Source organism: Megalops cyprinoides, chromosome 23 (genome assembly GCF_013368585.1).
Source record: "Megalops cyprinoides isolate fMegCyp1 chromosome 23, fMegCyp1.pri, whole genome shotgun sequence".
Classification (NCBI taxonomy): Eukaryota; Metazoa; Chordata; class Actinopteri; order Elopiformes; family Megalopidae; genus Megalops; species Megalops cyprinoides.
Window position 1 is genome coordinate 24,098,343 of NC_050605.1, and position 27,607 is coordinate 24,125,949.

The 27,607-nt window shown below is 51.3% G+C and overlaps 1 protein-coding gene across 1 annotated transcript in view; it reads left to right on the forward strand.

Moving 5' to 3' along the window:
• Nucleotides 1–1,699: 1,699 nt before the first annotated feature.
• Nucleotides 1,700–27,607, forward strand: part of LOC118770362 (cortactin-binding protein 2-like) — a 33,525-nt gene continuing 7,617 nt past the window's right edge. Inside the window, 17 exon segments of the mRNA XM_036517980.1 lie at nt 1,700–1,955; nt 5,711–5,818; nt 11,479–11,709; nt 15,238–16,023; nt 16,025–16,577; nt 18,192–18,392; nt 19,266–19,365; nt 20,126–20,276; nt 20,393–20,548; nt 20,853–20,970; nt 22,377–22,628; nt 23,913–24,008; nt 24,675–24,754; nt 25,388–25,474; nt 25,989–26,088; nt 26,676–26,831; nt 27,108–27,295. Coding sequence (XP_036373873.1) covers nt 1,875–1,955; nt 5,711–5,818; nt 11,479–11,709; nt 15,238–16,023; nt 16,025–16,577; nt 18,192–18,392; nt 19,266–19,365; nt 20,126–20,276; nt 20,393–20,548; nt 20,853–20,970; nt 22,377–22,628; nt 23,913–24,008; nt 24,675–24,754; nt 25,388–25,474; nt 25,989–26,088; nt 26,676–26,831; nt 27,108–27,295 — 3,444 coding nt within the window. The 5' untranslated portion in view covers nt 1,700–1,874.

Below are 27,607 nucleotides of genomic sequence, written 5' to 3' on the forward strand. Positions count from 1 at the left end.
TGGGTCTGCCATGATTCAAAGCGCGGTTAAATTATTTGATTATCGGCTTCATTACGTTCCACCATAATTGATTTAACCTATCCGTTAGTATGAATGAACCGTTAAACATAAGATTGGCGTTTGATCGCATTACTGTTCACGTGCTCCGGTGCCAGTGGAGTATAACCTAATATCCGAGAGCCGTCCATCCTGGTCCGTTTGAGCTGGGCGGATCGGTTCTTCTCCAGCGGGCTTTCCCTGCGAGAACTGTAGGCCGGTCAATTACATTAAACACAATTGGTTCAACACGTATTAGACTCGGTGAATGAGGGCACAGTGGTTCCCTTCAGAAGCTAAATTTAGCGCAATCCGTGTCCACCATTGTACCGAGACAATGCACAGAATTTAATAAATACGACCAGAAGGTGGGCAGACACAGCTGTTTCTGGTCATCGAGGTTTCTTATCTTTTTGTCACTGTAGATCTAAAATGGTATAGGCAGAACTGGGGCGGACAATATATCTCTCACTGGGAGGTTTTGGGCGGGAGGGAGAGAGAGCAATTCCGCTGTAACACACAGTGCTGGAAGCGCGTCGGGGCCAACGGCAGCGGGTTTCAAAGGTCATAACTCATTTCCGGGAGCTGGAATCATGCACCTGGACTTACAGACTAACGCTCAACTCCACACAGGACCTGTACTCACTTAAAAGGTAACGATTAGCAAAGCACATTTACAACCCTCGCGAAACACGTTATCTTTGTCTAATTTTGTCAAAATAGAGGACTCGTACGCGTACAGACGTTACTCAGTCCTTTTACAGCAATGAGGAAAGAGGTGTGTGTGTTGGACGGAATATACAGCTCGTTTGTTTTTAAATCGTGTTCATCACCTGACCCAGATAAGCATTCAAGTGACCCTCCTGTTGCGAGATGACGTCACACGTGGGTCCAGTGCAGAGTGGCGCATACGTAAACCCAAAGCCAGGGGTGAATGTGTCAGCGGACGATTCCCTGGCAAAACGGAGGTTCGTGTATCGCCAAATAGGGGCAAAGCTGTTTGGAGACATGTTTCTTAAAGCCATATATTAATAAAAAAAATAAAATCACAATTTATGGTCGTGTAAATATTCACTTTAGTTCAGCGTTGTCTCCACGGCGCCGCTTTCATGGTTCAGAGGTTAGTCATAGTGGACTGAAGTGAAATAACGCATCACGCACATCGCAGCCACATTTGACCTGTTGCTCTTAACAGAACATTTGACCCTTATGTACTTTCCAACGAAAGTGGAAATCAAAACGATTCAATGAATTAAGAAAAGGTCCGGTTGACTCTTTTCAGTTAACTGGAGAATTCTGATGATGTCTGTCTTATTGTGGTCCAATCTCAATCTACTATCAATACTTTTACATTTACATTTTAATATTATTGCTTTGATTATACCCCCGTGGTTGATATTTAATTCATCTGTCTGGTACATGAATCGATTAAAGTTGAGTGCAAGTAAATCCTGGCAGAACACAGCAGGTTCAGCATAAACGGGTTCGCGGAGCAGGGGACAGAGACAAACCCTGGGGCATATGCCACTGTGCAGATAGCAGGGGTGCACCTCCTTTAAAATTAAGAACGCACCAAGTAGGCTCACATCTGGGATACGTCATGAACTAAAACCAAGGCTGTACGTTTTCTTCAACCTGCACTCCCAGACAGAGAGAGCCGGGAGCTGGCAGCTAACACGTCCGTATCCCGTCCTTGTTATCCCTGCCCAAGCGGAGGCCATAATCCTTTGGTGTTCGCATTCAGCAGCTCAACAGTTAAAAGCGCTGCCGAATGCGTTTTGCGTGTTTTCTGATCCGTGTGTCGCTCGCACTCCGCCAGCCGCCGCCGCAGTGGAAAGATGGCGACGGAGGGAGCGTCAGGGGAGAAGCCTCCTCCGGTGCAAGCGCTGGCTACTGCGGCGCATGGAAGCGTCGAGGCGGTAAGGCATTATCCGTAAAATCGGGAACGCATCTTCTTTCAAAACCGTGCTTGTGCAGAGCGACGGCAAGGACAAAGAGTGCACGTCGGTAGCAGTGAGAGTCCTCCTCTCTTCATGTGGTGCAGCTTGCGAGGCATAGTGTAGCGAGTGAGCAGAGAAACCGAGCCAGCCGATTGTAGGCTACAAGTTATACAGGAGCGGTTAGCATTACAATGACATTTCATACCAGCGAGCAAATGAATTCCACTCCGAAGAAAGCGTTCGAACGCGTTCGTTCTGTCTGAGATGTGGGATTGGGTCTTTGTGCTCAAAGAAGTTGTTCATATGAAATCGTATGTCCGCTGTGACTTGCGCTTTGAAGGGGTGTGAATTTCAGTGGTTCCCGTAATTTTCAATGAATTTCCACGTATATTTGGGTAACGTTGGGGGTTACCCGGGGTTATACCTCTTTTCACAGGTTAAAAACGTAATGGCAATATACACAAAACGATGTAAAATACGAGTGGTTAACCAGACTAAGGTGGGAGTGAATTCGGGGAATGCATGTTCATTTTTCATCATTGGAGACAATTTGTTTCAAACTGCATATAAATGGGTTCTGTTTGAGACAAACCAGCTGCTGGAGTTTCCGTGTATGAAGACTCCTTGCAGAGCTTATTAACCCTCTTTCATTTTGTGACGTAGTGTTACGATGAAGGATATCTTACCAGTTTCAATTTGCGTAAATATTATCGATAATTATTTTAATTGTGTTTCAGTAGCTATGGTTGTTGTAACACAATGTGTAAATACAGTTTAGTTTTTCGACTCAACATGACGCTTGAATCTGTGGTTGAAACAGGTAGTTAGATGTATCAAAGGAATCACTAATTAATGAAAAACTATAGTATTGAAAATTGAAGGAGGAAAGGACGCTGATAACTGAGTATACCGTGTGTATAAATAAGATACTTCTAAGTCTTATTCAGTGCTTATTACTTTATGCGACATAGCGCTAACATGACGCACGTTTGCTCATGTGGCGCTCAGACGTTCTCATAATATTCAGGGAGGCGAACGGAACGGTCACTGCGCCGTCCTAACCGGCGGGGGCTAGCCTTTCCCCGGTGTCTCTGTCGGAATGTCTTGCACTAGCCGGTAGCGAGTTGCAACATATGTGCCAGGGTTGGCTGTCTCCGCGAATGCAGTGATAAATTAATGAGTTGCCCCTCGGGGGAGCGCCATAATAACGGGCTTCGCTGGTTTGCGCCTGAGTTAATGGCTTAAGCCGGTTGCCGTGACGGACCTGCCCGTGTCCGTTGCGCAGCCCCCTCACCGGCGCGTCCCACATCCTTTCCCGCTGTTTTTATTTAAACGCGTGTTTTAAGCGGCAGCCTGGAGGGGACCTGTTAACGCCTGTGTAAGTGCCATGGACTGACGCTGAAACGACAGCGCGAATGTTGTAAGCCCACCAGGAAAGTGAGAACAGTGGTTGGCACCGGCGTCCTGGGGTGAGGGTGACATGCTGAAAGCGGAGGGGATCACCGGATAGGTTTCTAAATTTATCAGAATTTCAGTGACTCAGCTTGCACGGCTCAGACTGCTGAACTGCCCAGCCGGTCCCAGTTAAAGTGAACTGCACTGGAAAGCCAGGGCTAGTTTAGATGTAGTTCACAGATTGTTATTCATTTCATAAATCTAAGCAAATTCTCATAAATTTCATGGAGTACTTTGGCTACAGAGGGCAGCATGTTGCAGTCAGGGTCAGAACTTAAGTAGTCCTCAGAATACGACTCTTCACTGACTTTCTGAAGAACCGTCAGGCTGATACAGAGCACCTACATGGCTGTATTCTAGCAACCCTGTTTCATATTCAGTTTCTTTTGTAAGCAGCAGTGGGTCGGTTGGTAGAGAGCCCTTAAAGAGGGACTAATCTGTTGAAAAACACTCTGTATTTGGTGGAGAGAGGCACTCCACGCACTCATAGTGCTATTTCAAGTGGTCTCACAGGTATTGGATCTAGGTGAACAAAATATTTTCGTAGCAGGGTTGTTATTGTATTGACCTATTTGGCAGAAGGACTTTGTCAGGAGACATGTGTGCCCTCAAATTTACCATGTTCCACTCAAACACACATGCACAGATACATACACATGCACATACATGTACAAACACACACATACAGACACTTTCAGAATCCATTTCCCAGTTACTGCATATTAAATTACATGTGGAATGTTGCCCTGGTGGGAAATTAGATCTTCAGATTAGCTTCTTGGGCATTGCTCAAACGTTACTGAGTAAGTCGAAAACAAACAGCGAAAATGTGGCCCTGTCTGATCGCTGTTGAGGAGAATGTAATGACGGTCTCTCGGTCACAGAATGGGTTTGCTGCCTTGGCTTTCCTCAGTGAGCCTCACTGTGTGCGAGGCGTTGCGTGCGAGTCTGACTCGACAGGAGCGAGACTTACATGTGCTGTCATGAGGAGAGAAACGCACCAACACGGCAGCCCTGCTGCTGGTTCGGCTCTTTACATGCCTCACGGAGCAGATAAGTCATCCACCGCACTTTAGCTTTGCCTGCCCACAACATAAAGCACGTTGAAGTCACCACCCAAACGCCACGCCACAGAGAGCCTCAGAGGGCAGCCACCAAACGCCACGCCACAGAGAGCCTCAGAGGGCAGCCACCAAACGCCACGCCACAGAGAGCCTCAGAGGGCAGCCACCAAACACCACGCCACAGAGAGCCTCAGAGGGGAGCCACCAAACGCCACGCCACAGAGAGCCTCAGAGGGCAGCCACCAAACGCCACGCCACAGAGAGCCTCAGAGGGGAGCCACCAAACGCCACGCCACAGAGAGCCTCAGAGGGCAGCCACCAAACACCACGCCACAGAGAGCCTCAGAGGGGAGCCACACTCGGGTGCCTGAACGGCTCTGCTTTTTACCAGGGCAGTGCTGGAGCAGAGGGGAGCAATCGTTACGTGCAAACGAAGGGTCGATATTATGGGCTTAGATGTCTGTCAGAGGCAGATCACAGCTTCTTACAGAGGAGCAAGCGTGTAATCAGTTAATCTGATATTACACCTGATAGAACCCAGCAGACATCCTCAGCAGATCTCCACACCCTGTCTCTCTCCCAGCAGATACCTACTCTGTACCCAGTATGTCTGCTTTAAGGGCAGGTTTCTTTTGGGGATGACATTGAAGTGAGACGTGGACAATCATGGCCTTTGAATGTCATAATTAAAGAATTATTATAATTGAGCAGTGATGTTGTTGATAATGATTGATTGCATTTATATAGTACTTTCAGGGATTTTGAAATGCTTTACAGTGAAGTGGGAGGGGAGACAGCATCTCCTGCAGTACTGCGTCCCCATCACCGTGCTGGGGGAGTGATCTCCTGTTACGACTGCCCCCCACTGGCCACCCAACACCACTTCCTGGTTTTCCTTGAATATCCAATCAGTAACCAAGCTCAGGTCTGTGCCGCTGCAGCCAGCAGGCAGGAGAGAGTGGCAGGATTCTCTACTGAACTGTTTTATCCAATCAAAATTGGAATGTAGATGGTATTGGCATCTAGGGTGACCTGATCAGCAGGTGATTTTCTCCCTTCCCAGCAGGAAATTTACCATGCAGGCAAAAATACGCATTTGCAGAGGTAAAAATGCCCATGTATGTTGTGGCACAGAGTTACATACAGAGACGTCATTTCCTCTTGCGAACCTTTGCTGTTTGGTCCCACTCTGATCCCGTTGCGTTTGTGTTGCAGAAATGTGAGTTTAACATGGACAGCCTGAGCAAACCGGAGCTCCTGACTCTGCTCAGCATCATGGAGGGAGAGCTGGAGGCACGCGACCTGGTCATCGAGGCCTTGCGGGTGAGTTCCTGACCGTGGATCGACCGCGTGTTCACCGCACACTGACTGTTAGGGTGCTGACTGGCACTGCATTGTGCAGCCCTTGCAGTGTCCGAGTGGTTGGTGATGCCACCCCTTTGAGTGGGCAGTGATGTTCCTCACCTCCATTACAGCACGTAACTAAACAGCCTTTTAGAAACCATATCCTCACTGTGCCAACCGCTCAGCTGTCTGTGGCCCAGACCTGTCTGTGACTTCCAGGGAGGGTAGAGTTTTCTCAGGCAGTGAGCTGTTTGAATGAAAGAAGCTTTATTCTGTGTTTGCTGTGTTAATTCACGTAGGGACTGTGCATGCCCTGGGCATGCTAGAATGTGACGCTAGTTAAGGGCCTTCAGGCGACCGAGTGGGAGGGACCGGGTGTTACTGGGTGTGATTACAGGCCCTCACACACAACCTTTACTGCTTTGCTGGGAGCTCTGGCTCTGCAGTGATGAGATTCCTGAGAAGCTGTAAATGAGGGATCCTGCTGCACAGTGAGACAGGAAGCTGTAGGGAGCTGTGCATATATGTGCTCTGTTAGAGAACACCGTGGCTTTTCCCCATGATGAAATACGTGGTATTTTCATGCTGATATACCAGATCAAGTGTGTGATTGCAGTAGTGTGTGGGAAAAAAAAAACCCAGCACTAATGACTAGAGACAGGTCCATACAGATGGACAGTATGGACCTGTCTCTAGTCATTAGTGCTGGGTTTTTATGCGGATTGTGGTGTAGAGGTCGGCAGTGTAGTGTAGTGGTAAGGAGCAGGGCACATATCTGAAAGGTTGCAGGTTTGATTCCCTGCTGGGGAGCTCCTTCTGTACCCTTATGGCAGGTACTTAACCCAGAATTGCATCAGTAAATACTCAGCTGTATAAATGGATCACATCTAAACTGTACTCTGTGTAAGTCACTCTGGATAAGAGTGTCTGCTTAAATGACAATAATGTCATGTAATGTAATCAGTATATATTTGTAGGAAGAGAGGAGCCGTCGCGTGGTGTTTGGCAGGTGGTTTATGGTCCCGGGGATCAGTGAAGCTGGGGAAGCCGGAGCACTCAGGCCTGGGGGGTTAGAGGTGCAATGTGTGGCTGATACTCAGTGTGGAGGTGGGGCGGGGGACGGGGGTGCAGAGCCCACGGAGAGACAGCCGCTCTGATTGGACAGCTCCTCTCGCTGGCGCTCTCCTGACTGGCTGTGTCAGGATGTCAGCAAGTTTCTATCTCCACGCTGTGCTGAGAAAACATGGTGATACACAGTATTATCATCATCATTGGGGGGGGTGGGGAGTGCATGCGGTTCGTGTGCTGACCCCAGGGAAAACGGATACACAGACCATCCTAAACACCACGCTTATTTACGAGTCAGTCGTGCGGAGATAAATTTAACTGCCCCAGCATTGCGCAAGACAGTGACCGCACTGTAACAGACTGCAGAGTCACGCCTTTCCGAGGAGACGCTCTGCTGCTGCTGTGCCACTGCCTGTCCGGCACAGCGCGAGCTCACAGTGACGGTGGAGCGATCCCGTGCTCACGCTACCCATCATGCTCTGGTGCACAGTGCTGAATCGCAACGGAGGGGTCATGCGGGGAAAAACGCTTAAAAAAGGACCCCAGACCCCAAAAAGAGACCCCCAAACTGGTCACATCATTTGTGATTTCTGTCCGTTTGTCTTTTTTGCACTGGTTTAGCAGTTACCCCAGAGATTGCTCACCTTTCCCCCGTGCGAAGCGTGAGCGTGTGAGGCAGAAGGGCCTGCCGGGAAGCAGGGTGGGCTGAGGTGAAGGTTTATTTCCAAATTTAGATCTTGGTGATGATGGGAGTTTATTCTGAGGGTCAGATATTTTACTGCCCTCAACATGGAAAGAAAGCGAGCAAAACGGAACCAATTTACCTTTACATTACTGCATCACGAAAGACCCATCTGTGGGAATTAGTGTTTCTGATAGAGATATTTACTATGCAGAGTGTGAAGAGTGGTTTTTAGGTCTGGAATGTTATGTCATGTTTTAGGAGGTTTGTATGTTTGTTAGAGTTGGCTGTTTGTGTTGGAGTGGGGGGGTGAGAGTGTGGGTGGGATGGCAGGGGGCCATTGATTTCCACCCCCTAGCGTGCGACGGTGATGTAGTCAGAGGATCCTCAGGTACTCGGGAATCTATTGATCTGGTGGCATTGAGAGGGAGGCCCTGGGGACTGCGTCTGACCGGAAGCAGCCCAACGCCCGACGCCCCTCCTAATGAGATCAATTTACTGCCATCCCCTTTTTTCAGACATCATCCATCCTTTTAAGGGTTTCCAGGAACAGCTCCGCCCAGTGGGATGGGACTCGGGGGAAAATGTGACACCGTTTCCTGGTTTGGGAAGGGCCCTGAGTGGAGAGGACTGGTAGAGCTGTAGGTAGCGCCCCATATAGCCCCAGCCTGTAATACACAGCACCTGTCAGTAAGAGGTACTGGCTGCAGAGGCCAAAGGAAGGTCCTGTCAGATGCTCTGTGTAATTTTTTTAGGGCTGGAGTCAGGAACATGACACACACTTCATAGACAGGCCTTTTTGGATGTGTCTGTGTGGGTGTAGCGAGAGCTTCCTGCAGGGATGAGAGGCTGGAAGCATCCAGGCTGGTCCCCTGCTGTATGGTATAATATCCATATAAGGCTGTGTCTGTATACAGCTGGGATTACAGCCTCCTAATGCCTTCCCTCTGAATTGTGTGTGTTTTTAAATAACCTTTTTAGACCATGGAGATTAAGAATAAACCTTAATCTCAATCTAAATCAGATATACTGCAGCTCTCCCTCCATCCCCCAGCAGTACTGGGTATAATTTCACCGGCCGTTTTGCTCCGTTCGGGCTGTCATATCTGTGCTACTGTGTTTGAAATGGCCGGCTCATATTGTGTTTATCGCACAGGGTGCAGTGAATCGGTGCGTCAGACTGAATCAGCTCTCTGATAGTTTATTCCATAAAGCTGCTCTGTGGCTGAAATCGAAAGATAAGTAGAATTGGGATAATCTCATGCTGAAATGCAGCGTTAATGGGGCCGTGAATAATAGATGGGGTGCTTTCTGCTGCTAAGAGGAAGGGTATGGATTTTAGATATTCAGTGGTTTTCAGTCGTTCCACTGACTGTGTGTCTCTCTCTCTCTGTGCCCCCCCCTCCTTTATCACCCCCTTCCCTGGTCATTATTATTTCTTCGATTCAGTGTGCTGAGCAGGTGCCGTTACCCACACCTGAATAGCTTTTCCATACAGCTGGATATTTAACTGAAGTAAGTGCCTTAGTAAGTGCCTTCAAATTCCAATTGAAAATATGCTTTATTGGCATAACTGTTCAAATCACAGTGTTGCCAAAACAATTAGTATTCAAAACATTTACACTATTTAACTTAAAAACTATAAATAATAAATTTATAATAAATGAATAATGTATTAGTAATGGTGGTTGAATAGTCTGCCATTGTGTATTGTCTGTTTACGCCAGATACTGTTTAAGTTTATTTTGGGTTTTGGTGATTTCTTCCCAATAGGTGATGTATTTTTGTATTTTTTGAGATTTGCTTTGGTTGAATTTTCTGAGTATTGCTGCTCTGGGGCAGTATGGGGCAGTATGGGGTTAGTAGGTGTTAGTTCAGTGAGCTTCAGGACCAGCTGGCTCAGGGCACTTCTCTGGATGTTTCTCTCTCTCTCCCTCTCTCCCTCTCTCCCTCTCTCCCTCTCTCTCTCTCTCTCCCTCTCTCCCTCCCTCCCTCTCCCTCCCTCTCCCTCCCTCCCTCTCCCTCCCTCTCCCTCCCTCTCCCTCCCTCTCTCTTCCTCTCTCTCCCTCTCCCTCCCTCCCTCTCTCTCTCGCTCTCTCGCTCTCTCTCTCGCTCTCTCTCTCCCTCTCCCTCTCCCTCTCTCTCCCTCTCCCTCCCTCCCTCTCTCTCTCCCTCTCTCTCTCCCTCCCCCTCTCTCTCCCTCCCCCCTCTCTCTCTCTCCCCCTCTCTCCCCCTCTCTCTCCCTCCCTCTCTCTCTCCCTCTCCCTCTCTCCCTCTCTCCCTCTCTCCCTCTCTCCCTCTCTCCCTCTCTCTCTCTCTCTCTCTCTCTCTCTCTCTCTCTCTCTCTCTGGCAGTCTCTAGTGACCCTGCTCACCCTGTCATTGCTGGAAAGGTTGATACTAATAATAAGACTGTGATACTTGCAGGTGGTAAATAAACATCTTTCAGTGTTACTAAATTTAATCCAGCTGATATGTGTTTGTGGACAGCGGGGGTTTGGGGTATGCCTGGATCACAGTGGGACCCCTCAGAAGCTGGGGTCTTCCAGTCTGTCCCTGGAAACATCTGCTCCCTGACTGTCCTGCCATTACAGGTTCACTCTGTCACTGTGTTTGACTGGACATTGTGATGTGATTGGGTGTGGTACTGCTGTTTGACTGGATGCTGTGATGTGTGTGTGTGTGTCCATGTATGTGCATGCATGTGGGTTTGTGTGTGTGTGTGTGTCTTTGATTTTCACATTAAAATTGCTGTGCTCAGCATTGCTCCCCTATTGAGGTCTGAAGTGATGTGGACATGCAGGCGAGGTGAGGGACAGGGCTTGTGCAGTTTATATTCCGGCAGAACAGGAGAAATCCAATTTGGAGGGGATCTGTGGTGGTAATTTGCAATTTGCTGAGCTTGCGACACCGTGTGCAGGAGGAGAGAGCAGGACAATCACTCCGGGGACCTGGCCTGTCACCTCTTTGCTCCATCATGTCTCCAAGCGTCTTTTTCAATAAGCATGGTAAATATTTTATTGTGTAGGGGAATGCTGGGATATTCAAACATAATTTCACTTCATTAAATATTTCACACCATTATTAGTTATTAAATCCTTGGAAGTCTACGGCATTTAATGAAAATAAACGCACTGGGATGTTAGATGTGTAAACTGCAGCTCCCCTGAGTGGCGTTAACACCCCCAACGGTTTCATTCAGTCTTCGTTTGCCCTGTTTTTTCGGAGCTCAGGATATTGCCAGAAGATCAAATTTAGCTTCTCTTTGTGTGAAAAGGAATCTGGTGTACAGTAATGTAATACAGCAGGTGGATTGTAGAGAGAATGGCCTCGTCTTCACCTCTTGGCGCATACAGAAAGGTCTGTGTCCCTGATAACACATGGTAGCTGTGGCCGATGCTGGGATGCTCGGTGCACAGTGCACAGCACAGGGCGTCGGGGTGCGGTACAGGGCGTCGGGGTGCGGTACAGGGCGTCGGTGCGCGGTACAGGGTGGCGGGGCGCAGTACAGGGCGTCGGGGCGCGGTACCGGGCGTCGGGGTGCGGTACAGGGCGTCGGGGCGCGGTACGGGGCGTCGGGGTGCGGTACAGGGCGGGGCGTCGGGGTGCGGTACAGGGCGGCGCGTCGGGGCGCGGTACAGGGCGGCGCGTCGGGGCGCGGTACAGGGCGGCGGTGCGCGGTACAGGGCGGCGGGGCGCGGTACAGGGCGGTGGGGCGCGGTACAGGGCGGCGCGTCGGGGCGCGGTACAGGGCGGCGCATCGGGGCGCGGTACAGGGCGGCGGGGCGCGGTACAGGGCGGCGCGTCGAGGCGCGGTACAGGGCGGCGGGGCGCGGTACAGGGCGGCGGTGCACGGTAGGTCTCTGATGTGCAGCCTCGTCTCTCCACAGGCCCGCAGGAAGGAGGTGTTCGTGCAGGAGCGCTATGCCTGCTTCAGCCTCTCCGACCCCTTCATGGCCCTGCAGCGGGACTGCCAGGGCGGGGGCGGGGGCGGGGCCAGGGAGGGGCGGGGCCAGAGGGCCAGCCCCATAGCGGTGCTGGAGGCCGTCATGGCACACTGCCGGAGGATGCAGGAGAAGATGTCTGCGCAGCTGGCTGCAGCCGAGAGCCGGGAGCAGAAGGTGGGTCCGCCTCCACCCGAAAACACCCACCCAATCACACGCCGGCACGCTCTGCAAATCCCCGCAAACAGAGCAGTGGTGACATGTTACCCTGTTTATAGCAGTGTTTTAACATGATCACTACAGAGCTGAAACCAAGCTGGCTCAATTTTAATAAGCCAGCCTGGTTCCAGCTCTACAGTGTGAAAGAGCTGCAATGAGCCAGCCTGGTTCCAGCTCTACAGTGGGAAAGGGGTATAATGAGCCAGCCTGGTTCCAGCTCTACAGCGGGAAAGGGGTATAATGAGCCAGCCTGGTTCCAGCTCTACAGTGGGAAAGGGGTATAATGAGCCAGCCTGGTTCCAGCTCTACAGTGGGAAAGGGCTGTAATGAGCCAGCCTGGTTCCAGGTCACCTCTCCCCCTGTCCCGCCTCACCAGTGTTCCAGAATGTCCAGAGTGGGGAAACCTTGTACCTGGCACCTCAGACTCTTAACATGAGCACATTTTTCCCTGCAATTACATCCCAGCCTCTCACCTAAATATTCCTGACATGTGAATCTTGAAGATCAGGTCCCTCCACTCTCAAAAACATGCACATGCATGTTGTTATGGTGATAAGTTACAGATTGTACGTTCATCTCGGTGACAGCCCTGCTACTGCAGGTGAGGCAGTCAGCAGGAATGTTTCACTCTAAAAGAGGGTGACTTTATTAAATGTTGCTGGTCTTTGAGATGAGTGACCCGTAGATGAAACCATCTCACCAGTTAGCACAGCACGTCATAAGAAGCCTGTCATGACTCCATGCCTTGAAATCAGGAAGTAATCAAGAAGCAGTTATTGTGAAGGGAAATTGCTCACTGTAAAATAATTAAACATTTGCCAAATATAAGAGCTCTGGTAAGTGCTCATCTTGAGTGCAGGCTGAGGCCTATGGCCTGCATTCAAACCAGGACCCCACAGCGGTAGGATACATTGGCTTTTTTCCCTCAGGGATCGGGGTGGGTAGGTCAGCCAGGGTTTCCTCATCTCGCTGTGACTCCTCAGGCCTCTGTGAGCTGCTCTCAGGCACGCTGTGACTCCTCAGGCCTCTGTGAGCTGCTCTGAGGCACGCTGTGACTCCTCAGGCCTCTGTGAGCTGCTCTCAGGCACGCTGTGACTCCTCAGGCCTCTGTGAGCTGCTCTCAGGCACGCTGTGACTCCTCAGGCCTCTGTGAGCTGCTCTGAGGCACGCTGTGACTCCTCAGGCCTCTGTGAGCTGCTTTCAGGCACGCTGTGACTCCTCAGGCCTCTGTGAGCTGCTCTCAGGCACGCTGTGACTCCTCAGGCCTCTGTGAGCTGCTCTCAGGCACGCTGTGACTCCTCAGGCCTCTGTGAGCTGCTCTCAGGCACGCTGTGACTCCTCAGGCCTCTGTGAGCTGCTTTCAGGCACACTGTGACTCCTCAGGCCTCTGTGAGCTGCTCTCAGGCACGCTGTGACTCCTCAGGCCTCTGTGAGCTGCTTTCAGGCACACTGTGACTCCTCAGGCCTCTGTGAGCTGCTCTGAGGCACGCTGTGACTCCTCAGGCCTCTGTGAGCTGCTCTCAGGCACGCTGTGACTCCTCAGGCCTCTGTGAGCTGCTTTCAGGCACGCTGTGACTCCTCAGGCCTCTGTGAGCTGCTCTCAGGCACGCTGTGACTCCTCAGGCCTCTGTGAGCTGCTCTGAGGCACGCTGTGACTCCTCAGGCCTCTGTGAGCTGCTCTCAGGCACGCTGTGACTCCTCAGGCCTCTGTGAGCTGCTCTGAGGCACGCTGTGACTCCTCAGGCCTCTGTGAGCTGCTCTGAGGCACGCTGTGACTCCTCAGGCCTCTGTGAGCTGCTTTCAGGCACACTGTGACTCCTCAGGCCTCTGTGAGCTGCTCTGAGGCACGCTGTGACTCCTCAGGCCTCTGTGAGCTGCTTTCAGGCACACTGTGACTCCTCAGGCCTCTGTGAGCTGCTCTCAGGCACGCTGTGACTCCTCAGGCCTCTGTGAGCTGCTCTCAGGCACGCTGTGACTCCTCAGGCCTCTGTGAGCTGCGCTGCTGATGTCAGTACAGCAGCACCAATCCGAGTGTTACAAATATATACACACTGATGGTGTACAAGCTGTGCTATTTAACCTTATCAGGGGAACAGAGACTGTTTAACCTCTAATAGTTGTTTGAGCAGCACTTAGGATCAGAGAGTGTCTGAGCTGCACACACAGTCAACATGTAGGTTGTATTCATAAGGCTGTGTGTGTGTGTGTGTGTGTCCTCCCTCACATGCTGTAACATCACATTTTAAAATATATTAGATATGGCGCATTTTTACAATTCTTATTGTCATGTAACATGTAAGCTCTCATTCCAGTTGATATTACAGTGGTGTAGACTCGTGTGTGTGTGTGTGTGTGTGTGTGTGTGTGTGTGTGTGTGTGTGTGTGTGTGGGTACGCTGTTATTTCAGTTGTAATCAGTCATTATTTAGATTCATTTGTACGTAAGCTGCCATTCTGGCTGTTATTAGTCATTATGTAGACCTGTGTGAGCATAAGCCTTTATTTAAGCTGTTATTGGGGTTATCATGTAGACTTGTGTGTGTGCATAAGCCTTTATTTAAGCTGTTGTTAGGGTTATTATGTAGACTTGTGTGTGTGTGTGTGTTAACTGTTTACACAGGAGATGGAGCAGGATTCCTGTGTTGTTGTTCAGACTCGTTGCGCCGAAAGGTTGCTGGTTTCAGGCTTCAGGCGGTTGCTTGGGAAGCTCAGATAAGCTGCAGCTCTTATGGTAGCGCAGAGCTAACAATAGCTCCCAGATTCAAACACGGTCTCTGCCGGACCGCCAGTCGATGGGATTGAATCGTCTTTGTGAAACCTCATGTCCCGTCTCTTTCGTGCAAGTAGTTTGTGTTACTGTCTCGGTTTAATCTTCTGAGCACTGATTTCATCTCATTCTCACTGCAGATGAAGTGCTGTGCTTCAGCAGCTTCAGGGGTAATGATGTAATCAAAGCTCCAAATACAGACGACTGGAAAATGTGATGGAGTTAAATGGCTTTATTGAAAAGAGAATAGTGAACTGCAAACTTGGCAAATAAATATTTATGATTAAGAGTTAATGTGAGTGTGTGTGTTAGTTTGAGATGTGTGCGCATTTAATGCAGGTGTGTGTTAGCTTGACTTACGTGTTTGAGTTTGACATATGTGCAAGTGTGAGTGTATTTGTACTTGTGTATGGGCTGGTTTGAGATTTGGCGTGTCTGTGTGTAAGTTTTGAGTTTGATGTGTATGTGTGAGCGAGTTTGACGGATGTGTGTGAGTGTGTTTGAGTTTGAGTGTGTTTGAGGTTGACGTGTGTGTGAGTGTGTGTAAGTTTCAGCATGTGTGAGGTTGATGTGTGTGAGTGAGTTTGATGGGTGTGTTTGTGAGTGTGAGTAAGTTTGACGGATGTGTGTGTGACTGAGTTTGGTGTGTGCGTGTGCGTGTCTGTGCGCGTGCGTGTGTGTGTTGGATGTGACCAGCGCTGACTCTGCCTGTCTCTGCAGCTGGAGCAGGAGAAGGCGCAGCTGCAGACGGTGCAGACGGAGCACAGGCAGCTGACTGCACAGCTGAAGGAGGAGAGGGAGAAGAGCAAGCACATGGTCAACATGCTGGTGCAGGAGTGTAGGCAGCTGGCCGCCCGCGTGTTGGAGGAGGGCCAGAGGTTCGAGGAGCTGTCGTCCCAGCTGCAGGAGGAGGGCGAGACCTCGAGCCGCCTGCAGGAGGCGCTGGCGGCCGAGCGGCGCAGGGGCCAGCAGATGGAGGCGGAGATGGAGAAGCAGCTGTCGGAGCTGGACGTGGAGCGGGAGCAGCTGCGGGCACGGCTGTGCCGAGAGGAGGCGGGGGCCGCGGAGCTGCGGGCCGAGAGCGAGGGGCTGCGCCGGCAGCTGCAGGAGCTCAGGACCCGCAGGGGCGGAGACGCCCCGTCCACCGCCGCTGCGGAAAGCGCCTCCATCGCTGTGGAGACGGGCTCCCTGGGCTGCCGGACGGTCTCCTGCCAGACTGAGTTGCCGTTTGGTGAGCTCGGCGTGAAGAGCCCCATCACCGTCCCGCTTAAACCCCCCGGCACCAACTACGCCGCCATGAGCCTGCCCAAAAGTGCCCCGCGGGGGCTGGTGCACAGCCTGTCCGGGGGGGTGCTGCAGGAGAACGGGCCGTGTGCCGGAGAGCCCCCCTCCGGCCCCGCACTGCCCGCCGGGGTCAGCCCCCGCGTCCAGGCTGCCCGCTACAGGTTCCAGGAGCAGGAGCAGAACGGCTCAGCTAGCGCCAGCCCCCCCTCCCGCGACGCGTCCCCCCCCCCACCGCGACAGCACTGCCGCCAAGCAGCAGGCGCGTAACACCGTCACCCAGGTCCTGTCACGCTTCACCAGCCCGCCCCCGGGGGGCACCCTGCGGCCCGGCCTGCCCCACTCCACCTCCGAGGGGGGGCCCTTCCCCGGTCGGCTGCCGCACCCCCACATCGGCCTCAAGTCCCCCGCGGCGGCCAAGATCGACCGGGGCAACCCCCCGCCCATCCCCCCGAAAAAACCCGGCCTGTCACAGACCCCCTCCCCCCCTCACCCCCCCGTCAGCAGGTCCCCCTCCGGCAGCGTGGGGGTCCCTCCCAAACCCGCCACGCCCCAGCTCCCGCCCAAACCTGCCGTGGAAGTGGCAGGGGCGGGGGGGGGCTGTCCCAGCCCGGCCGTGACTGCGTCTCAGGTGGGTGCCCGCCCCCCCCAGGTGCGGGGGCCGCAGCGGGCAGCATGTGCAGAGTGCCCCCCCCCTCTCCAAACCCACCGCACATACCCCGTTAGCGCCTCACCCCGTAGCCCGTGCGACCCAGGCAGCCCGCTGGCAGCAGCCTCAGGTAAAGGAGCTCATCTCCTCTCTGCCTCTCCTCTCCCGTCCTCCTCTCACTCCGTCACCTGCAGCAGGTACACCTGTGACAGGCCAAAGTGCAGTGGGAATAGGCTGCATAAAGGCCACTGCGGTGATTTAATTACAGGGAGGTATAAAGTGAGAGTAGGAGATGTATTAAACATGGATGGATCTGTGCATAGGTAAATAGTTATATTTTCCTTCTCTGCCTTCCATGAATGTATTTCTTCCCTTCCCTTTTTACTCTCTTGCTTCTGTAAAATCTCATTGTGTTTTACCAGCAGTGCAGTCTTGCACAAGCACATTTATTTCTATGTATAGTACAGCAGGTGCTGGTGTAATAAGTATTTATGTATGTATATGGTACAGAGGATACCGTTGTAGTTGAAATATGAAACCGGCTCTGGTATGGCGTGTTCCTCCGCACTAATGCAGGTGAGGGGTTGGCACAGATGGGTTTGGGGTCTAATAAACTGCCTCTTCTCTGAAGCTGATGCCAGTGGCTGCCCCCCTGTCCCACTCCATCGCACGCTGAGTGTCCCCTCTCTCCCGCAACCCTGCATGCTGACCGCACCCTGACCTGGTCTAAAAACTCACACTCTGACCTGTCTCCACCAGCGGTCGCTAACATTGGTCCGCATATCACAGTATTTATATGTACTGTGTGTCCTATACTGATTAAGGAAACCTTCACAGCTGGGGATGTTTAAACTTCCACCAGCAGCTACCTGTCTCACAGGTAGATTTAATCTGTCTACATGGTAAAAAAACTACACATATAGCCCATACTAGCTGCCTCAACCAAGACCCTTTTAAGTGCTAAAGCAGATCTGTGTTCTCCTTTTCTGGCCTTTTCTTACGTCTGCTCCTTGCAAAATCTACAAATCTAACCTCTCATTTCTGAAATCCCCAGTAACACGGCCTTACACTCTGCTCTTACACTGAACATGACCTTCTTCCTCCCCCTCCTCCACCTTGTCTTCCTCTAACATGTTTAAAACACTGTTCAGAGACAGAACAAATGAGCAGGCCAAAACGGCGTGCCTGAAGTGTTTAGACATGCTGACTAAGTGACCATTACATGTCTTACTGTGTCTGTAAGTAGAATACTATCATTGTCTGTCAGTTTGGAGGTTCCCACCATGAAATTCTTACCTTCGTTCTTTCACGGCAGTGCTTTGTGCTTGTCTGTTCATTAGTGATTATAATGATGTTTGACACTGCGTGCAGCTGTGTGTATCAGATTGATTCTGCCTGATTGGATTTAGTTTGATGGATTGCATGATTGGTTTGATTGGTGATTTGATTTGACATGTCCCGCCCTCACACGTATCTCCACCTGTGTCCCACGACCTTCCACCCAATCAGGTGGCTTCTGTGCTGCCCAGCAGACGCCGTGCTCTCGGTGTTTGGGGTTACAGTCTGACTCGGTCCTGGGGGTCTGTAGATGCGTGAGAGCGTGTGTTGTGTGGATGGCAGCTCGTGGTGTGAGACGAGGTTGTCTGCCAGTGGGACAGACGCCCCCCTCAGGGTGAAAGGTGGTGGGACACAGAGTTGGGGCTCCCTTCCTCCGTGTGAACGCTGTCGCTTTGCCCCCCCCCAGGCTGGGATCCCCCCATAGCGCCCCCCTCGCCCGGCGGTGACCCCGTTCCCCTGGTGGACGGGCGAACCCTTCTGCAGGCTGCTACCCAGGGAAACCTCACTGTAATGTCACTGCTGCTTCACCAGGATCCTCCCCAAATCTCTCACCCCCATCCGGACGCCAACGCTGCCTTGTTCTCTGCTGCTCGAAACGGACACGCGGGTAAGGGCGTCCAGCGCACCCCTCCGAAAAAAACGCCCGGGGGAGAGTGTTTGGTTGGATGTACAAGGCTTCATTCAATGTCCGTCTACATCTCTTACAGTGCACAGTTAGAAAATGCTTTGATCAGCCAACTTAGCGCTTTCTCTGGGTTTCGGCATAGATCTTTCCCTATGCTGGGCTGCAGTGAGATGGGGTTATAACATTTTATTAAACCGATCTTTGTAGAGAGTCATGTTATTCGCTATAGGCCTTTTTGCTGTATTTGTCAGCCTATCGGAGTGTAATAACCCTGTTATTAGACCCGCGGGTATAGATTAACTCCTTATTGGATGCAGCAGTGTGTAGTGGTGATGTTGTTAGGCGCAGAGAGGTGCAGCAGTGCTCAGACATGTATGATGCTGTTATTACATTCAGGGATGTGTAATAGCCTTGTTATTAGACCCGCGGGTGAGTAGTAAAGCTGTTTTTCGATGCAGGGATGTGTGGTGTTGGTGATGGTGGCGTTTGAGTCTGACTGGTGACAGGTGTAGAGTGCCGCCGAGTGCCTTCCTGTAATCCACTGACACGGGTGTGGAATGTGCTGATTGGGTTTGCCGGCTCGTTTCTCGCAGTGAGACTCTCTCTCGCCTCTCTGCGGACCACAGCAAGTCCTCTGCTATGCGGAGGAAACGGCTTCATGTCAGACACGGCCTAAATCTGTAACGCAGTGCGTCCCTCTCTGTAATGCAGTGTGTAACGCAGTGCGTCCCTCTCTGTAACGCAGTGCGTCCCTCTCTGTAACGCAGTGCGTCCCTCTCTGTAACGCAGTGTGTAACGCAGTGCGTCCCTCTCTGTAACGCAGTGTGTAACGCAGTGCGTCCCTCTGTTCCTCAGACTGTGTGCAGTTGCTGCTGGCTGCAGGAGCCTCTGCTGATGCTCCTGATGCAGACGGATTCACACCTTTACACACGGCCGCCGCCCACGGACACGCCAGGTGAGTCCTGCTGAGAGAGAGAAGGAGTGTTAAAGTTCCCCGAGCGTGAATACAAATCCCCCTCCGTGTGTGTGTGTGTGTGTGTGTGTGTGTGTGTGTGTGTGTGTGTGTGTACCAGGCAGCAGAGAGCTATGTCACTGCCCCCTGTACTCAGTGCAATTGTTCTGGCGTTTTCCGCAGCGTGAGCCCCTGCTGTCAGCGCTGCTAATGACCCCTGTGCCGGGAGCAGCTCCCTGCTGTCTGTCCTGCCGTGTCCGTTTGTCCTCGCGGTTGTGTGTCCGGATTCCTACAGTCCCTTTTGGTTTAATGTGACATCATGGAAAGGCCGGTTTGGCAGAGAGGGACGCAGCGCTGGGCTCTGTGGTCGTGGTGATAAAAATACACGCAGAGGGTGGATCCGGCACATTCACACTGATAATCTGTGGCCTCATATCCTGCTGTGGCTGCTTTTGGATCAGTCAAACTCTGCGCTTTTTGTTAAGTTACTCTTCGTTACGGCATGGTGATGTGCAGGTACCTGAATGCACCTTTAAATGCGTCGGTGTGGACCAAGTGAAGAAAGTTTTAATCTCTTTGCTAAAATAGATACAGGTGTAAGTTCCACCCTGAGTTTAATCTGTGCTCTTCTTACGGCTGTTTTTAGTATTATGACTTCAGCAGCACTGTGTGTGTGATGTCATCACTGTTCGCCAGACTGAGTGTTGTTGTGTCTCTGTGTGTGTGTGTGTGTGTGTGTGTGTGTGTGTGTGTGTGCGCGCAGGTGCGTGGAGCTGCTCGTGGGCGTGTCTGCGGACGTAGACCTGGTGGCTGCGGGGGGTCAGAGTGCTCTGTTCCTGGCGGGGAGCAGTGGGAGTGCAGAGTGTGTGAGAGTCCTTCTGAACGCAGGCGCTGACTGCACCGTCACCACCGCAGTGAGTCCCCGCCCCTCACCGCCCCTGTCCTGGCGCTCCGCCCAAAAACACCCTCTCAGTTTTACAGCACTACTATTAAAATAAGCTAAAATGAGAACGGTGTGTTGGACCTGCAGGATGGCTGGACCGTTGTGCACGCGCTGGCCAGTAGGGGTCACTCTGACAGCCTGGAGCTGCTGCTGTCCCACTCTTCCCTCCAGGCCTCCCTCCTCACACACACCAACACAGACGGCTGGACCGCCGCCCACATCGCCGCCTCCAAGGGCAACAAGGTGCCTCAGCCCCACCCACTCCGCTAACCCTGCTAACCTCAGGCACTGATACAGAGACGCATCACACACACATATACACACACACACACACACACTCACACATTCACACATTCACACTCATACACACACACACTCACACTCACACATTCACACTCAAATACACACACACACACACACACACACACACAGATACACACACACACACACACACAGATACACACACACTCTCTCTCTCACACACACACACACACACACACTCCTGCAGTGCAGACAGGGGGCTGACCGTGTGTTTCTGCTGTTGCAGAGGTGTCTGGAGCTGCTGTGTTGCCACAGTCAGCAGGACCTGGAGCTGAGAGACAGATGCAACCGCACCATCCACCACATCGCCACAGACGACTGCAAGGAGCTGCTGGAGGACCTGAGTGAGTGTGTGTGTGTGAGAGAGTGTGTGTGTGTGTGTGAGAGAGTGTGTGAGAGAGTGTGTGTGTGTGTGTGTGAGAGTGTGTGAGAGTGTGTGTGTGAGAGTGTGTGTGTGAGAGAGTGTGAGAGAGTGTGAGAGAGTGTGAGAGAGTGTGAGAGAGTGTGAGAGAGTGTGAGAGAGTGTGTGAGAGTGTGTGTGTGTGTATCTGTGTGTGTGTGTGTATCTGTGTGTGTGTGTGTGTGTGTGTGACAGAGAGTGTGTGTGTGTGTATCTGTGTGTGTGTGTGTGTGTGTGTGTGTGTGTGCGCGCATGTATTTGTGTATATGAAGCTGTGTAGATCAGATTAAGTGAATTTCTCTCAGTGTCGGGTTTGTGTTTGAAGGATTCCAGGTTCTCTAAGCAATAATGCTCACGGCTAATGCAAAGCTGCACAAACGCCAGGGAAATGCTTGAAAGTCTTCGAAGCTGCCGGTGTAAGTGGGCTGTTTGTTTGCTCTCATGGCTGGGTTTTCTGTCCGATCCAGCAAACAGTAAATCTAATGATTTCCCTGCAGCTACAAGCAGAAAGAAAAGAAAAGAACTCTTAAAGGGCTCAGTGTCCAGTGACCTGTTGCATCGATCACAGAGACGGAGCTGCAGGCTGAACACACAGAATACAGGAGTGGCTGGTCTGCTGTTTTATGAATACGACCTCAGATCAGTGTGTCCCTCTGCGAGCTCCGCTGTTTTATGAATACATATCCAGAACCCTGTGTGTCTGTGATTCAGAATGCATCATGGTGCCCATCGCTTTGAATTCTATTGAACTGTGATTAAATGAGCTTCATTTGCAGCCTGCCTGCACATAAGCACGTCTCCGTCCGGAGACGCTCCCCGGTCCGGAGACGCTCCCCGGTCCGGAGACGCTCCCCGGTCCGGCCCTTGGCTTTATGCTCCAGCAGCAGCCGGCCTGTGCAGGCAGACCTGGGCCTCTGTGATAGAGACGCCTCTGGAGTTCTGGGCCTCTGTGATAGAGACGCCTCTGGAGTTCTGGGCCTCTGTGATAGAGACGCCTCTGGAGTTCTGGGCCTCTGTGATAGAGACGCCTCTGGAGTTTTTTGTGGGATGTGGTTCTGAGCTCAGTGAGATGTTCTGGTTCTGGCCCGTGTCCCGTCACTGTGGGACCTGTGAATTCTCCCAGCCACAGACACCGTCCCCCAGATTGGATGTGTCAGTGAAGGACGCTGCAAAAACGGCTCTTTTTAACGGGGGCGATATTTTTATCAGAGAAAGAGGTGACCCAGTTCTCCTGCACTAGAAGAATCCTCCCACGTCCTTGTCCTCACATCCACATGTGATAAATCCTGCTCAACGGTGGCCCACAATGCACTGCGCTCACTCACGCATCTCCGGCTCTCTCACCCGCAGACTCCTACAGAGTTCTGGTTCTGATCCGGCCGGGCTCAGAGGAGCAGATCTGCACGGTGGACCTGCTGGAGGATGGGCCCATCATCGGCACTGTTCCGGTCTACAGGGAGACGGGCTGGGAGGAGCTGAACCGGAGCCTGACACACATCCTGTCCGAGCACTTCCACCTGCTGGGCGGGACCGAGGGCGGAGCCAGGGCCGGAGAGACCTCCCTGGGGCTGAGCCCCGACAGCGTGTCCTGCGTGCTTATTGGTGAGACGGGATCACATGACAGCGTGACAGCAGGGTCACATGACCTCACCACCATGGCACTGAATTACACTGAATTATCACACAGCTGAACTGTGTTATCATAGATATCACTGTTATTAGTTACACCATGAAACTGATCCAGAATCTGTACCGAGGTACTGAGCGATAATCAAAGCTTGTCTGTGTTCTTCCATCCGACTGCGTTAGAGACTGATCTGCTTATGAAGCCACCCCCTCTCTTCCAGGCTCTTCTCGCACCACAAACCCAGTTCTGCCAAACTTTTTTTTTTTTTTTTAAATATGATAATGTGCCCCAAAAATTCCCTTTAGCAAACTTTGTGTTTGCCATCAGACAAATCGAAAATAGCTACTGGCCTATTTTTTATTTCTGCAGTTTAAGGGCAGTTTCTGAAAACTGAACTGACAAGTGTTACATGCACCCGGGACAGCTGTGGAACAGACACCCAGGGCTGGAATTTTACCCTGGAACTCTCAGCAGCTAATGCTAACACCACACGCACTCCTCACAGGGGTCCAGACTGACCATCCTTAGTTTTGTCTCTCCACCCTGAGCGCATGCATGTGTCACAGTGGTGATGGGCGCTTCCTTATGGCAGCGGTGTTATGAAACGCTGGCGGCCTGATAAACAGGACACAGCACGAAAAGCCAACTCTCAGATGCACACGTGGCCCCTATTTTCAGCAGCGGGAGTGACAGTCCAAACAACTGCGGCTCACACAAGTTTTAATTACTCCAGTCAGCACTTCTGCAGAGAGTGCGGGTGGATCGCTATCTCTCTGCAGCTCTTTCTCTCCCTCTCCTGCTCTCTTTCCCTCTCTCTGCTGCTCTTTCTCCCTTGAATGTCCCTCATATGAAACACTTTGTTTTTAATTCATGTGCTCAGATGTATATGGCCTGTCGATGAACAATCTGTGTAGAACTGCAGGCTCTACAGCAGGCCACAGAGAAAAAGTGCAAACTGGGAATTACAGAAAGATGGCAGGAAATGAGTTCATCATGAATGTGTGAGGGAGAGAGAGAAAGGGCACAGTTAAAGTAAAACATATACTTATATTTATACTAATTTAAAAATATATAATATATTATAGCTTATTCCATCTCATCTGTACTGCTCTCCCCCTGCTTGGAAGGAAAGGAAAGGCTCTGTTTTCTCTCTGCATAATTTGTCTCAAGGCTGTGTTGCATTTTCCTTCGTTTCTTAGAGAGAATTGTTGCGTTTCTCAGTGTATTAAAGCTAATGTGGTGTGTCCTGTTTCTTAAAGGTGATGTTGAGTGGTACCCGGGTCAGGATCCCTCACGGTCGCCGTGGGAGTTGATCAGGAGGCGGCACAGACAGCGCATCACCGTCAGGCTCAAAGGCCAGTTGACTTCCTGTCTCGTCCTTTCTGTCACGCGGGAACTTCCTGTTGCCTTTTCATATCAGTCATGAAGGGCATCATGTCCTGTCCGATTCAGGCACCCACAGCCGTACATGTTTCTCACACTACATGCCTCAGGGAGTGATTCAGGAGAGCTAGTGCTACAGGGGATACAGGGGAAGCTTGTCTCTCACTGGCTGACCACCCCCACCTCCCCTGGCAGGACAGGGCAGGTCATTCCCCACCACTGTAGCCCCCTGGTGGCAGCTGGGTGATGATGCAGCCGAGGGGCTAACCACCTGTGTGGCTGAGCCTGCGTTCAGAGTCTATTCCTTTAATCCCAGAGGATGTAAAATGTTTTTGCTGTCTGAGTGCACTGAGAAGGCCCCGCTCCACTTGTCAGTGCTCCTGGTGTAAATGCATGAGGGTTGGAGGTTAGTCACTCATGCAGGTGTTTGCTATTGATCCCTCAGTATGCTAATGCTGTGATTCTGGAGCTCTGCCCAGGAGTGCTCTGTTTGTACCTCACAGGAGCCCAGTCTGATGCGTTTCCGCTTCAGCCTGTGAAAACAAGGTGGCATGATCAGGGTTGGATCGTGTCTCGGTTAGATTGGTTCTGTCTGGCAGGCAGCCCTTTGGCTCACTGTCTCTTTAATGGGCTCACAGGTCTGAGGGATTCGGCTGTGGATGAGGTGGTCTACGACTCTCTGATCCCTCTACAGCTGCTCCACAACTACATCCGCCTGGTAGGGCCACTCCCGGGGGGCTGGGGTTGGGGGGGTGGGGTTCTGTCGTGTGAGGGGCTGATCAGGTTTCATTTTGCCTTTTATGATTTTTGCATATCATCTCCTGTGCTTGCCTGACCAATAGGCTTTTACTAATGCAGTCTGTTTATTTCTAATCTATCATGCAATGCTGCCATTCACAATATTTCATACAATTTTAATATCATTTTGATTTTTTTAACCTCATTCAAGTGGCATTCAAATTTTGTGGAAATCAGCTGGCATATGTGTTGGTCTGCTTTCACAACAAAAACCCCATAAGGACCAGACCCTGCTGGCTGTCATGCTGAAGTTTAGACAGAACAGAGAATGATGCATGTTTCCCATAGGGGACGTCAGAAAAGGATTTGTGAACAGCACTGGATGATGTGTCTGAATGCAAGCTGCCCAAATAATTCAAACTAAAGTGAAATTAGTCTTATAGCAAACTCCCCTCTTAGCGTGAATCTATGATACTGCATTACTCACCCTGTGTGCGCCCTCTTGTGGCCATACTTGAATCTGCGGGAGCATAATCACGCAGTGCAGGGGTAATGATGTTGAGGTGTGTTCGGGCGGGGGAGGCGTGACAGACTGTGCTCTCTCGCTCCGCAGGTGGAACAGTATCGGAATGTTATCCTGCACGGGATGGAAGGCAGCTGCCAGGAGTACATCGCAGGCCAGCTGTCTCTCTGTGTCAAGGTAAGGAGGACTGCAGACGCCATGCTAACGCTAATGCGCTAACGGGAGTTTTACACTGCATGGGATCGAAAATCACTGAAAATAATATTATGCAAAGTGGCCAAATACTCCATCTCTCACAAAATCTAATAAAAATTTTAGTTTTATTCAAATTTTATTTGAACCTTTTTCTCTGGTGAGATAGGGTGCTCATTCTTAACTTGCTGGCTTGTTGTCAGTTACAAAGAAACTGTCTGGTTCATTGGCTTTCATAAAATCAGTTTAATTCATTCTCATAGATGACTGGCATTTTCTGCTGAGAGCATTAGTGTTTTTCATATAAATATGCTCCAGTGTTTCTCTTGGCAGCCCTTTTTTCACACCTGCCCAGTTTCACTGGAGTTTTGCACATCCCACAAAAGCCTGTGTTTAAGCCTAACATGCCGGTGAACAGCCTTGTAGAAGTGCTTTGAGAGGGAGCCCTGACAGATCCAGGTAAAGCCATGTTCTTCCCCACCTGGCGTTCCCACGACAGCACAGACAGGAGGCCATGGGACTGCCGTGTGACATCATCAGGGTGGAAGTGGATGAGAACCTGACCAAGGATCAGCTGGTGGAGACCTTCATCAACTGTGGTACACCTCTCCCTCACAGTCACAGCTGATCTGGGACCTGTGGCCTCGGGCTTAAGCCCTGTGCTGCAGTGTAAACTGAAGCCATAGTGTTTAACGTTGGAGTGAAGACTCTCAGAGCAGTGGTGTAATGACCGGGCTGAAATGAAAAGTGATCACTGAGCACTGAGAGTGCAGGCGTGACTCACCGTTCCTCCTGCAGTGCGGAGAGGCAGACGGCCAGCTGGGCGCTATATCAGCGGCTCACAGGCCTGAGAGAATGCATTATTCAGCTGTTATTTATGTAGAGGTGGAATGGGCTGCTGTGGCATTCTGGGATTGCATGCTGTGCAGTGCATTCTGGGATTGCATGCTGTGCAGTGTTCCTGCAGTCTGTGGCCTCCCTCTCTATAAGCACAGTCATGATCTAGATGTCATATCAATGTGGACAAAGAAATACTGTAGCCAAATTCAACTATGAATGTAGGAATTTGTGTGTTTGTGGTATGCAGTATTGTTTTCATGGTCATATCTCATGGCCTCCTGTCTCTTTCGATCTCTCTCTCTCTATATCCTTCCCTCCTCCACTCTCCCCCTCCCTCTCTCTGTAGGTTTCCTGGTCCCTGTGAGTGAGGTTACCACAGTCCGCGGTGTGGTGGTGGTGCTGGAGGGTCTGGAGAGAGCCCGCTCCCTGTCGGAGCTCCTGGGTGACCTGTGTGACAGCTTGGAGAATCGGGGAGTTCCCTACCCGCTGCCCCTGCTCCACGGTGAGGCCTGTTCCTTGGTAACCCACACTGTGAATATAGTAGGCCCCTGTCTGAGCAGTGTCCGCCTACTGCTTAAAGAGCAGCAGGGAGATGCTACATCAGCTCACTACAGGAGCTATTGTATTAATTTTAAATGGGACTTAATAGGGAAGACCCTTTTGGAAAGAGTATCTTCGATATGGTACTAAAGCAGTAAAGTTGTGTGGGCGGCAGTGTTGTGTTGATTGATTGACAGCTCTGCTCTGTATCATGCTCCACCCCTCCCTCTCCTTACAGCACAGGAAGGCTACTGCCTACATCACTTCCAGGAGGGAGGCTTTCTGATTGGCACGCTGTCTAAGCCCCACCTCCAGGGGGCGGAGCTGCTGTTGCAGCAGCATTTCCGTTGGGTGCAGCTGCGCTGGGAGGCGGAGCCTGTGGCCGGACTGCTCTCCCGACACCTCCGCAGGAAGCTGGTTCACAAGGTAGAGAGGGGGATTCTGGGAAAACGAGACCCATATGCAGTAAATTGATAAGCCGCATTAAGTGATCCTTATTGAGGGTGAAGTGCTTGTTGTTCAGGACTATAAGCAGGTGAAAGTGAAGGTTTTGGCCTCCCTTCTTTTGAGGTTCTGAGGCGCCTTTCTCTGCTTGGGATGTCCTGCTGGCTAAATATTTTTTAGTCTTCATTTGGACTTTTTTTCTTTTTCCTGTTCTCCAGTTTCCAGTGAGATATTTGTGTTGAGCAACAGTTGTTCTCTTGATTCTTGAAGATGTGTTTGCAGTGCCCTGGTGTT